The sequence below is a fragment of the Cricetulus griseus genome, chromosome 2, assembly GCF_003668045.3.
Source record: "Cricetulus griseus strain 17A/GY chromosome 2, alternate assembly CriGri-PICRH-1.0, whole genome shotgun sequence".
NCBI lineage: Eukaryota > Metazoa > Chordata > Mammalia > Rodentia > Cricetidae > Cricetulus > Cricetulus griseus.
Window position 1 is genome coordinate 372,484,810 of NC_048595.1, and position 13,326 is coordinate 372,498,135.

General features: G+C 47.0%; 2 protein-coding genes across 2 annotated transcripts; one reads left to right on the forward strand and one right to left on the reverse strand.

The window, feature by feature from the left end:
• The first annotated feature begins 483 nt into the window (after nt 1-483).
• Nucleotides 484-10,090, forward strand: Gml (glycosylphosphatidylinositol anchored molecule like). Its single transcript, XM_027403764.1, is given in 6 exon segments — nt 484-632; nt 1,835-1,857; nt 4,784-4,923; nt 4,925-5,093; nt 9,340-9,479; nt 9,983-10,090. Coding segments are annotated over 6 exon segments (729 nt in total).
• Nucleotides 10,091-11,459: 1,369 nt separating this feature from the next.
• Nucleotides 11,460-12,873, reverse strand: LOC113834501 (igE-binding protein-like). Its single transcript, XM_027403813.2, is given in 1 exon segment — nt 11,460-12,873. A coding segment is annotated over 1 exon segment (1,152 nt). The 3' UTR covers nt 11,460-11,721.
• Between the last annotated feature and the right edge of the window lie 453 nt (nt 12,874-13,326).

Genomic DNA, 13,326 nt, shown 5'->3' on the forward strand with positions numbered 1-13,326 from the left:
GATTCCAATGAAGCACAAAGTTCCAGATATGAGATGATAAGACCCAGCCCAGTGGGACAGTTCCATAAGCAGAGCCCAGGGGATTCAGCAGGATTATTCTAGAATGCATAAGAAAATGAGCAAATTTTCCAACAAGATTAGGGTAAACTTAAATCCAATAATAGGGTAGAGAGGACAGTTTAGGTGGATACAATGTGGACTATATGCCTGGGAGGAAGAATGTCTAGAAGGGGAGATGGCAGAGCCATTAGGACAGTTTCAGAAGTGGGAAGCAAGACCCACGTAGGGAGCAGAATAGGATGGAGTAGGCAAGGATCTGAAGCTCCCATGGTAGGACCACTAGGTTAGGCGTCTGAGGCTGAGGCCATGGCCATGGATGTCTTCTCTGTGCACTGATGCTGAGGATATGGACCTGGATCAAGAGCCTTGCCCTTACACTTGCTCATGGTTCTCTTCACTTTCAGGTTCACAGGTGTGTTTGACATGATGCTCCCCTTCTTCTGGCTAATTCTCCTGGTTCTCCCATGGGTAGACACCAGTGTCAACAGTACCAGCGTGGGGGACAACAGTACCAGTAGGTTGGAAAACAGTACCACTGGGTTGGACACTGCCATTCAACCTAGGCAAGGCAAGTATGGTCTCAAGACTCCCAGTGTATTGGATGGATGGATACTCCACCTAGAGCTGACTAGGGTCATAACAAGGCTTGTTTGGAATTGGGCTCACCAGAACCAGATAACAAGAGACTTTACTCACTGAGCCATCTCATTGACCCCTTTGTTGTTTTGAGACAAGGTTTCTTTCTGTAGTTCAAAGTCTCAGAGATTGCCCTGCCTCAGTCACCCATGCCCTGAGGTTATGGGTGACCCAAGACAATGAGCTGCTGCCACTGTTCCTAATTTTAACAAAGGGCTGCAGCCAAATTACTAAGAAAGAACTCAAGAGCCTGTGCATCATTCTTGTGCACTGGGTGAATTGTCTTTCTGAAGACATTGGAGTTGCTGGACATTGGTGGTGAAAACCTTTAATCCAAGCCAGCATTCATGAGGCAGACGCAGGTAGCCTGGTGCACAGAGTGATTTCCAGGCCAGCCATGGCTACATAGAAAAACCATGTCTCAGAAAATCTAAAAGAGAAGGAGGCTAGTGTCTACACCAGGCAGCTCTGTTTACTAGCCATGTATCATGAGGTCACAATGACACTTTTCCATTTCTAGTAGCCAAAACAAGGAGGAGAATTATTTATTTCTTATTTTGCCTCATAGTAACTTTCTTTCATCAATTTTAGACATGGTTTTAGCATGTAAACATGCTTAGAGAGGTACTCCTGAGATTCATCATGGTTGAGTAGACTGAAGGCTCCCACAGAGAGCACTGATCAGGAGACCTAATGAAGTATGTGTCCACAGCACTTCCCTGCAGGGACAGAAGGTGTTGAGCCCAGAGAATCCCTGGAGGATTGTAATGTCCTGGGTGGCTACTGTCTCACAGAGGGATGGACATCTTTGAGGAGCCCAGCTGTTTTCCATGTGATCAGCCTTTAAGAAAAGGAAACTTTCTTGATGGGTCCATGGCTGTCCTGGGACCTGGTCAGGCTCTGCATTAGACTATTGCAGGACCTGAGCTCTGCAGGTCTTTGGGTGGCTTGAGTAGAGAACTGCATGGGGAAGCAGCTGTGAGAGGTGGGTAATGGGGTTCAATGGAGGAAAGGCTGTTTGGGGAGGCACACAACAGGAGATTTTTACTTTTGCAGAGATTGCAATGAAATGTCATAAGTGTTATTAGATAAACACCTTCAATTGCCCTAACTTCCAATTCTGCTCACCTATGAAAAGACGCTGTATGACTATTGCTGTATGTAAGTATCTGTACTTTGGTCACAGAATAAATAAGCCTACCTGCACAAGTTTGGGGGGCAGGGTCTGCCTGTTCTCTCTGCAGCCAGATGCACCAAAATTCTGGCAGCTCCTTGGATTGAGAGTTTCTTCACAGTAGCTGGGTTCAGCCCACTGATACAGCACTGAGCATCTGCTCATGGAGTCAAGGGCCCGTGTCTGATAGTGATCTGACAGTCTACACACCCTGTGTATCCAGGGCAGGAGAACCCTGTGGCCCCCAGACCTTAGCCTGAGCATCTCTGTGTTCATATGGGCACACACACTGCTTCAGCTCTGCTGAACCCTTGCAGGCATATTCGTTCTGATCTTTAGCATTCACATCCTGCATTAGTGACTTTTCTATTGCTCTGATAAAACAGCCTGACCAAGATACTTCTAAAATAAGGTGTTTGATTGCGCTTATGATTGGAGTCCATGATGGGGGAGGAAAGGCATGTTGGCAGGAACAGCTGAGAACTCATACCTGGATCTGCAAGCCGGAGACAGAGAGAGCTAACTGGGAAAGGTTCTAGGGTTTTGCAATCTCAAAGCCTGCCCCACACTGACACTCCTCCATGTGGCCACACCCTCTACTCCTTCCCAAATGCTTCTACCAACAGGCTAGCAAGTATTTATACATTTGAGCCTTTTGTAAGGGCCAGTGCTACAACTTCTTGCAGGTTCGGGCAAGGGAATCTGAGGATTGAATAAAGACAAGACAACAGGTCATTCTTGGAAGAGGAATGCCATTTATTTCAAAGGGGAAAAGACTTATATACCAACAGTGGCCACAGTGGAAATTTACTCAGGTCAACGTTCTTAACCCAAGCCCTTCAGGAATGAGCAGATAATTTGCATTCTTGCATACAGGCCTAGTCTGAAGGAGGGAATGAGAAAGTAACACCTAGTCAGGAGACAGTCAATGGATCCTAAGGACACTGTGGGTCAACCTTAGTTAAGAAAAGAATAGCAGACCACAAAGGGATCCCCAACATGAGCCCATGGGGGTCATTCTCATTCATACCCGACTAGTCAGATTCAAACACTGAGGTGCCAAATTACTCAACGTGATGCCTGCTGATGAGATGCAAAAGCGAGGGCTGGACCAGGGCACACAACAGGCAGAAGCAATTTTAAAGTGAACAGTGATCTTTTGTGGAGGAGACAGGATAGACTGCAAAGAAGATGTAAAAATCCTCAGTCATGTACAGTGAGTTACACATGGTGACAATAACCACTAGACTCAGGAATGGGCAGGGCAAGGGACAGTATTTCTAAAAGGTAGGCAATCAGGCAGCTCTGAAGTTCCCATTCTAAGTGTCCCCTGCCATGGTGTCTAGATTGAACAGCACAAAGGCTACACTCATTATGGCTCTAGATCGAGGATGGAAGAACTTTGTCTGGGAAGGAACAGACAACAATGGTCTTAGTTCTCCTGCCTGTGGCTGGGAGGAAGTAGCCATAAATAACACGTTGCTGCTTTGTTCTAACAGTAGTGTGTTTCCAGATGCAGGGGAGGGACTGGACCTGGCCCCTATGCTTTACTTTGCCAACATCAACAACAGGCAACCTGATAACAAAAGGAAGTCACCAAGAGTCCAAGACAGAAATGGCCAAAGGCACACATTTTCCCAGATTCCCCACTCAGGTTCATGGAATTAATAGAAGTGTGTGGTGTTGAGCATTGGCAAGGTCGTCATGAATGGAGCTATGTGGAGTTATTTCTTCATCACAGTGCAGTCAACCTGTGAGTTATTGTGAGGGAAGGGACTGCAGGCTCCTTGACAGGGAGGAAACTTTCTAAGTAGGCTGGAAGACAGGGCGGCCACCCTGGAGTGAGGAAATATTGGGAGTAGAATGATTCATGAAGAGAAGACTTATCAAAACTGAGTAGAGATCCCTGACAGCCAAAGTTCAACTATGGAGTGACACAAAGTTATGTGGGCAAGGGGGCTGCTTGGTTCCTGGTCACGAGGGCCTTCTGATGTTGGGCAGCAAACAGGTCTCAGGGATGTGGATGCTAAAGTAATCAGGGTGATTTCCACAGCAGAGGAACTAAATAATGTCTGTAGACTCCCAGGGGAACAAGCAGCAGGAAGGACTCAAGACTTCAGCTCAAGGCTTCCAGTAGGGTGGTGCCAGTGGGGCTCACTTCACACAACTGTAGTTGGCTGAAAGCAATGGCGATGGTGGTCTTGATCTCTATGGAGCCTTGCTCGGAATGGGCCATCTAATCTGTGCTGGATAACATGACATCAAGGGCCCCTGTGGTTTGGACATAGATGGTAAGGCTTGGATAGCTAGGTAGAGGGTTGGAAAGGACTTCATTCTGCAGTTGTGAATGTGGGCTGTCCTGTGTGTCTTGATCATCTCTGGAGTGTCTAAGAGCATAGCTTCGGGTCACTGTTTCATTCTAGACCCTGGTAACAAACAATTAGAATAATATTAAAACAAGCACTGAAGAAGATATTTCATTAGCATTGTTGTGTGTCTTGAGACTAAATTGTCAACTGGGTAGGGACAGTGACAGACAAAGATGGGAGCAATGCATAGACAGGTAAGTGTAGAATTTGGTACTGGAGCAGTCAGGCTCTCTTGCATACCTGCATCTTTTCTGTCAAGCATTCGTGACAATATCTTGTTGAGGAATAATATTTTTGTCCACTGTGAGGAAGTGTCACTCCTTCTGGTCCAATAAAATGCTGAACAGCCAATACCTAGGCAGGATTTTCAGGGCAGAGGGAGTGCTGAGATGAAGGGTGGAGTCACCAGCTAGACCAGGAGGAAGCATGGGATGTAGGATATGAGTTTACAAGCCACGTGCCATGGGGCTAGTTGTGGTTGCCTGTGGCTCTGGGTTTACAATGAAGATGAAGGTGGTTATTCTCCTGATGGCATCCTTTCTAGGTATGAACTCTCGGGAGCTCTTAGTCTACAAACAATATGTGGGTAACTGCACATTTGTGATCGTTCAGCCTCCACCAACGGTTATAATAAGACGGCTTCCAAGCACCAACAGCTTCTACTATTCCCTCTGCTGCTCAGGTTATTTATTGCAATGAGGGAGGACCTACTAATGTAGAGAGGGACTTGTTACCTCCTGTTGTGTTTGAAGAACAAGTTATTGCCAGAGCTGTGTATCTGGTAGAGTCCAATCTTCTCCTGAGCCTTGCCTTAATCTTCTCCTGCAGCATACTGAGCCAAGAAACCCTCCATGGTGTGTAACCATCTTCCTACGGTTGTAAGCAATTTTGTTCTTTGATGTTTCCTTGTGAAGCAGTGTCAGTGTTGAGGGAATCTGTGTGGGGCTGTTCATAGCTTGTTTTAAGAAAGAAATAATAGTATCATTTGTTGAAAATGTCCCTGGTTGTTCTTTTCTTGCTGTGTGGGAGCATTCAGCTTGGGATCTACTCAGACCAGCTCTTTCCTCTTCTACATCCTTAAGAGTTCCTATGTGGGATTGAAGGATCAAAAATTGGTGAAGGTTGGAAAGACTTGGGCTCTGAAGGGAAGAGAGAGGGGGAGCTTCTGATTGCTGGGAATGCCATGGCTGGCTCCTGAGCCCTGCTCCCAGAGAAGCAGAGGTGACTATTCATCTCTCCTGTTGGCATTCCTTTGCTGACTGCTGGTTGTAAAGATTCCCCAGCCCAGGGGATAATTGACAGACCCTGTAAACCCCACCACACCCCCAACCTCATGCCCTGTCTTATCTCAGTCAAATATATCCCCCTTAAATTGTATAGTCACTAACTAACTCTGTACTTTGTGTGACCTTAAGTAACCATAGAAACTCTGTAGTTTATGGCCTCCACCCTTATGGTCTGCCTTTTTGACTGGATGGTATCTCCTTTGCCAGCTATGCAATGAGATCCTGAAGGACCCCAACCTAAGATGTTTCCTTTGCAGATAGGTGAGAATCTAAACTTATGACCTTACCAGGAAAGGGCTGTTAGGGTTGAGGAATTCCACCCTGACAAATGGTTCCCAGGAATAGAGATGTACCACCTGAAACGAGCCAATCAGAACTGTTACCCTCGCTCACCCCAGACCCCATCTATTTGCAGTTTTTTCCTTTAAGAAGCCCCCTAGCCCTCAGTTCGGGGATCCAGCTCCTCTGCTCCTGCGTGAGTAACGTGCTGGGCCCCTATGCACCAGTTACTGAATAATATAACCTCTTGCTCTTTGCATCAAGTTCTCGCCTCTGTCTGGTGACTGGGGGTATGGCCTATCCTGAGTGTTTACCCCAGGGTGTCACCCTGGGGGGGGGGTCTTTCAGGACCATGGTTTGAGCTGCTTGGCACCCTTTAAATACTGTAGGCCAAATACTCGTTTCAGTTGGTAGGTCCAACATTTCAGACAGTCTTGGTATATGGGCGTTTTGAACAAAAAACAGAAATGTTCTGAGTCAGTGTGTTGGCTGATAAGACAGGTAGGTCCAAGTTAGGCTCCCATGACCACAGTACTTGCTAGATTCTTTTAGTCCTCCAGTCATGGGAGTTGGGAACAGAATCAGTGCCTGACAAGGAGTGGCACGTTAGCCTCTGGGCCCGATAGTCATGTTTGTTTTTTCCCTTTGCTGTGGGACAAATTCCTCAGCAATTGGTTTGTCTCTACCACACCTGCTGCTTTCATCGTGACAGAATGTTACCCATGTCTAAGCCCTGGAAGTCTCCAACAAATTTCAAATTTTTCCTACATTTATTCTTTCTGTATATGTGTGCATGCATGTGACCCTATTCGGGTGTGGGTTCCCTTCACTTCTAAAATGCTCAGGAATGTGCACAGGCAAGTACACTGCACTAACACAGCTACAGCGTGTGGCAGTGAGAGGCAGAGAATCAGTGAGATAGATGGAGAGATGTACCTGAAAGAATTGCCTCTGAATGTGGTGGTGGCACACACTTTTTTTTTTTTTTTTTTTTTTTTTTTTTTTTTTTTTTTTTTTTTGGTTTTTGGAGACAGGGTTTCCCTGTGGCTTTGGAGGCTGTCCTGGAACTAGCTCTTGTAGACCAGGCTAGTCTCAAACTCACAGTGATCCACCTGCCTCTGCCTCCCGAGTGCTGGGATTAAAGGCGTGCACCACCACCACCCAGCTGGCACACACTTTTAATCCCAGCACTTGAAGATAGAGGCAGAGGATCTCTGTGAGTTGGAATCCATCCTGGTCTACAGAGTGAGTTCCGGTACACCCAGTGCTACACAGAGAAACCATGTCTTTAAATCCAGAAACCAACCAACAAGAAAGAATTGTCTCTGATAGGTCTGGCTCATTCTAATTTTGTGAGCCAGGGCATCAGGCTTGGGTTTAGTTAGGTCTGGCCTGACACGGCTGCTGTTAATTCAAATTCTTCAATCCTCAGGCTAGAAACACAGAGTGTCTAGGTGGCAGTGTTTGGAGGAAATTCTGTTTCAGTCATTGCTCACTAGGCCCTCAAGAGAATGAGCTGAGGCTACCCACATTCAGGAAGTCTACCCATGTAAAGGTCAAGTACACTTGCAAGTTACCACTGCAGGGACATCTACACCTGGTGCCTCCCATGCTTAGTACCACAACTAAGTAGACATGAGCAAGTATTGTCATGTTTCACACTGAGTGTCTGTGGGTCTAAGTCTGTTTTTTGTGTGTGTGTGTGTGGTGTCTTCCATGTCATAACACAGATGAGGGTTCCATGCTTGTTCTTTGCTACTTTAATCATTATGTTTGAAGACTTTGTAAGTGACAAATCACATAATGTTCCAGTCACCCATTTAATGTCCTGCGCAATAGTCTCGCCGGCAAGAACCACACAGGACATTCGGATCCTTCTGCAGTAAAGCTTTAATGCGTTTTGAGAGGAGAGCATAAGCTTACCAGAGCGGAGAACCCGAGCCAAGAATCCCGTCCCCTTATAAAGGCTCACAAACTCTGAGCGATGCGTGTACAGCTGGGATAGGTGCATGACTCGTCACCCTATATGACGCCATGGAATAGGCGGGGCTAGGCAGTGGAAAAACACTGGGCACATGTATACCAACGTTGTTTACTTGATCCGGCAGCGGATGTCAGCGCCATCTTGTAATGGCGAATGTGAGTGCGGCTCCTCACATCTCCCCCTATATAATTATATAGAAACATAGAGGCTATAGACCAGCCAAATGCAGAGTGGAGATAGAGGTCAACTCCCCAAAACTGGCAGGACTCCAGACTCTGTGTCCAGAGCAGGCCCAGACCCGTCCTATAACCTTCATGCAAGATGACATGTCTCCCAGAAGAGCCACAAGAAAAGCCACAGGCCCTTTCTGTGCAGTGCTTAGCCTTACAACTCTTTTGACCTGCCGAACCTTGCTCACTCTATTCCGTGCAATGAGGTCAAGCCTCCGGAGGTGCAGGAGCTGAGCAGTCGGCGACCTATTGCCTCAACATGCTTAGCCAAATGCCGGGGGAGATTCCATTCTCTAGGGCGGCGAGTGCCTGTGCAACCACTACCTTACCTTTTTTGTTTGGGTTTTGAGTCTACACACAGTCCCAAGCATAAACACCACACCACTGCAGAGAATTGTGCCAAAAAGTCCCACCCCCACCCAATCCTTAAAATAGGAGACAGGTGAAGCGATCCATGATGACAATCCCTCCGTCAAGGACAGGTCAAGGTGCAAGGAGTTAATCTGGATAATAGCGGCTCTCAACTCCCGGGGAGAGGGTGGAGTTCCGACTTTTGAAGGTCCGAAGGGGCTCTTCGGGTGAGTCTTTCCGGGATCCACAGGGGATTCTCTTCATCCTGTGGAAAAACACATATAGCTCCCCTGGATCTTATGAGAATAGGATCCGGGCCTCTCCAAAGACCAGTTAAGATATCTTTCCATTTTACCATTTCCTTTGGCCTTTCAGGTTCTGAGGTGTGGCGCTTGGCTGCAGTATGGCCCTGAGCGTCAATGTTTAGAAAATTAAGGGTTGCAACTCTTGGCACCGAGGGTAAGGATGCTCCCATTCCCTCCTTTTGTTTGATTAAATAAGACTTAAGTGTGCGATGGGCACGTTCCACAATGCCTTGTCCTTGAGGGTTATAAGGTAGGCCAGTCAGATGGGTAACTTCCATCTGTCTGCAGAAGTGCCGGAACTTTTGAGAGGTGTAAGCCGGCCCATTATCTGTTTTTAGGATATGAGGCTTTCCCCAGGCACTCCAGGCCTCCAAGCAGTGTTGAATCACATGTGCGGCCTTTTCCCCTGTCAAAGGCGTGGCACAAATTATGCCTGAGCAGGTGTCCACTGAGACATGAACATATTGGAGTTTTCCAAAGGAGGCAACATGTGTAACATCCATTTGCCACATCTGTAGCGGCCTAATGCCGCGCGGATTTATTCCTACATGAGGTGCAGGTAAAAATTCACAGCAGTTTTTACATTGAGTCCTGCCTTGTCAAAGCAAATCGACGGCGCAGGGTTTCAGCCGTCACATGTAAGCGCTGATGAAATTCTTGTGCAGCTTGTATCTGGGTAGACAAGGCGGCAGCCATCAACTTTGTGGCCCGGTCTGCCAAATCATTCCCAGAGGACATAGGTCCTGGGAGCCCCGAATGTGCTCGAACATGGGTGACAAAAACAGGGAACCTCCTGTTTGATAGGGTAATTTGTATTTTTTGAAAGATACCTGCAACTCTGCTGGAGGGTCGTATTATACCAGCAGTTTCAAGGAGGTTGACCGCATTAACCACATAGGAGGAATCTGACACAATGTTAAGTGGCCCCGGAAAGGCCTCAAGGACTTCCAGCACCACTTGGCATTCAACGATCTGGGGTGAGGTTTCATTGAATTGTTTAGAAACTACCTTATTCCCTATAACATAAGCCCCTACACCGGTTTTGGAACCATCAGTATAAACCACCGTCCCATTCGGGATTGGATGCTTTGCTGTCATCTGTGGAAACACTATAGCCTGATTTTGTGTAAATTGTAGGATTGGATGTTTTGGGAAATGATTATCAATTTTCCCTGAAAAGGAGGTAACCAACACCGCCCAGTCATTAGATGTAGCTGTCAGAGTCTGAATTTGTGCAGCAGTGTAAGGTACAACCAAGAGATGAGGGTCCCTGCCAAAATGAGCGACAGCTGCTTTTATTCCCCGAAGTGCGAGCTGCGCGACAGCATCCAGATACCAATCAATGATCTTAGCGGGGGAAGCATTTGGGTGAACCCAAAGCAACGGCCCATGCTGCCAAAAGACGGTGGTCGGTAACTTAGCCGTTTTAAAGACACATAGGCTGAATGGCAATGTCTCATCTATGTGATGCAATTGTGCATCCTGCAAGGCCTTTTCCACTTTTTGTAGGGCTTGACAAGCAGCCGGAGTAAAGCTTCTGGGGGAAGAAATATGAGGTTCACCTTCCAGGATGTCGAAAAGGGGTTTTAAATCTGCAGAGGGGATCTTTAAAAAGGGTCTCAGCCAATTTATATCCCCCAAGAGTTTCTGGAAGTCATTTAAGGTTCTCAGATGATCCTTGCGTATTTCTATTTTTTGTGGGATTATTTTTGTTGGGGTAATTACCGAGCCCAGGAAGAGACCGGTATCTGAGACCTGGACCTTCTCTGACGCTATCTCCAGTCCCCATTGTTTTAACTCAGCTACCAGCATGGGAAAGGCTTGTTGCAGGACCTCTATCTTCCTATGGCAGATAAGAATATCATCCATATAGTGAATAACACTTTCCATTGGAATCTCTTATCTGGCTCCATGTGATTGAGTGAGGGAACAGTAAAGGCAAACCTTTGCCGGTCCCGAGGATAGAGGGGGATGGAGAAAAAACAGTCCTTAATATCTATAATAATAAGCTTCCAATTTTGGGGTAGTGCAGAGAGCAAAGGGAGGCCTCTCTGGACAGGGCCCAGAGGGCGCATTTGGTTATTAATAGCCCGCAGGTCATGGAGCAACCTCCATTTTCCAGATTTCTTTTTGATAATAAAAATTGGGGTGTTCCAGGGAGAAGTGGAAGTTTCTAAATGCCCCAACTGTTCTTGCTCCTGTATAAGTCTTGTGACTGCTTCCAGCTTTTCAGAGGATAATGGCCATTGAGAGACCCATACCGGGTCCTCTGTATTCCATGGTATGGGTCATGAAGCCTCAACGGCCTTTTCTACTTTGATTCCCTTTTTGTTCAATGGGCTCTATTCTACCTTGCTCCCTTCTGCCCAGGCCCTTTCCTGGTATATAGCCCATTTTTGTCATTATAGCTGATGCCTGAGGGGAATACTCATTGGTCAGGGTCATGCCCATGGCTTGTAACACATCTCGCCCCCACAAATTTACTGGGAGGGGCAAAACATAAGGGGTAAAGCGTCCCTGCCTGCCCTCAGTGCTCCGCCAAACCAGGGCCACAGCACTAACGGCTGGAGAGGATTGATATCCAAGGCCTTGAAGAGAATGAGCTGAAACCACAGTAGGCCAGGATTTCGGCCACCAATGCAATGAAATGATGCTTTTGTCCACCCCTGTATCTGTAATCCCCTCAAATTCTTTTCCATTAATCAATAATTTCATAGTTGGTCTCTCATCTAGGGGTATGGCCAGATATGCTGAATCATTACCAGTAGACCCCATGGCTCTTTTTTGGGAGGTGCAAGTCTCTCTATCCCCAAGGGAGGGCAGTAGCACTAATTGTGCGATCCTATCTCCCTGCTTTATGGAGAACACGCCCCGAGGGCTGGAGCAGAGGACCTGGAATTCTTCCTTATGATATGGATCTACGATTCCAGGATACACAATAAGTCCTTGTAAGGTCAAGGAACCGCGGCCCAAAATGAGCCCAATGGTAGCAGGGGGTAAAGGCCCCGGAGACTGGATTGGGACCGGCTGAACATTCATTTGGGGCATTAATAAGAAGTCGGAGGCGGCACACAGGTCCACTCCGGAGTGTCCTCGGGAGTCCCTTCCTTCTCCGAGTTGCTTTTCTGGAACTGGTTCCCATATTTCTGAGGGCCCTGGGACCATGGGCCCTGCGGCCCATTTTTTGGTTGGGACGCTTTAGGTTCCTCCATAGGGGGTAAAAGCCTACCTTTTATGTCCCGCACAGATTTGCATTTGCTGGCCCTATGATAACCTTTTCCACAGCGCTTGCACAGCTCCATTTCCCTAGTCTTTTCAGGGGCTCTACAGTCCTTTTTAAGGTGCCCTGTTTTTCCACAGTTAAAGCAGGCTTTTCGGTCAGACATATTTCGGCGCCTTTGGGTTTGTAAGATGGCTGCGGCCAAGCCTGCATTAGTAAGTGGCCCTCCGAGTTCTCTGCAGATCTTTAACCAGTCCTGTAAACCTTTACTTTTCCGGGGGGCTATGGCTGCTCGGCATTCTTGAGTTGCTTGTTCAAAGACTAATTGTTCAATCAGAGGCATGGCTTGTTCTGCATCACCGAATATCCGGCTAGCGGCCTCTGTCATTCTGGCCACAAAGTCTGAGAATGGCTCCTGGGGCCCCTGGACTATCTTTGTAAGATGTCCACCTGATTCATCCCTTTTTGTCAATGCCTTCCATGCTTTAATGGCGGCAGCTGATATCTGGGCATATACGCCCCAAATGTAATTAGTTTGATTGAGGGCATGTGGCCCCTGTCCTGTCAGCATTTCAAAGGTCCATTGTCTCTGATTTTCATTTTCTGCTGTGACATTGGCCTTTGCCTGTGCCTGGGCTGCATCATACCAAAGAGCCTTCCACACCATATATTGTCCCATATTGGGGAGCACTGCCTTTACTGTTGTCTCCCAATCAGTGGGTGTCATAGCTTAGTTGGCTAGCCTTTCTACTTGTATTGTTGTAAAATTGGCATTGACCCCATACTTCCGGACTGATTCAGCCAATTCTTTAATCTGATTATAGTCTACGGGAGTATGTACTCTCGCCCCCTCATTTTCAAAGACTGGAAAAGCCATCTGCAATTTCCTTCGCTCCTCTAATGGTAAAAAGGAGTCGGTACCAAATAATGGGGGTGCTGATGGAGGTACACCCACTGGATTAACAGGCGGTGGCCTCATATTTGCTTTCACTTTTGGCAGCCGATATCTATCAGGGTGGTATCTGTCTTGCTCTAGCTCTGTTTCCTTGCTAGAGTCTAAAATCTCAGAGTCTGAGTTGCTCAGCTCCAAGGCCTCTAGTTTCACCGTAGGGTAGAGGCTAGGTTTTGAGTCTTTATTTCTCTTAAATTTACCGGGGTGTGACTGGTTATTCCCTATTTTCTCTCCCCCTTTTTTTGTATCCTGGGGAGGGCCTTTTTCCTTAGACATGTCCTTCCTTTTTTGAGCTCCTAATCTCTCATCTCGTTCGGTTTCTGATATATTATCCTGTACCTCTTTAAGCGTTTTTTGACTCTCTGCTACCATGGGACGGCAAGCCTCAATCTCTAGACAGTTTTTAATTAGGTCTCTCTGTTTTGAAGAGCCCATTATGCTGGAGGCTACCTGGGGTAAGCTTGGTCTCGAACTGGAACA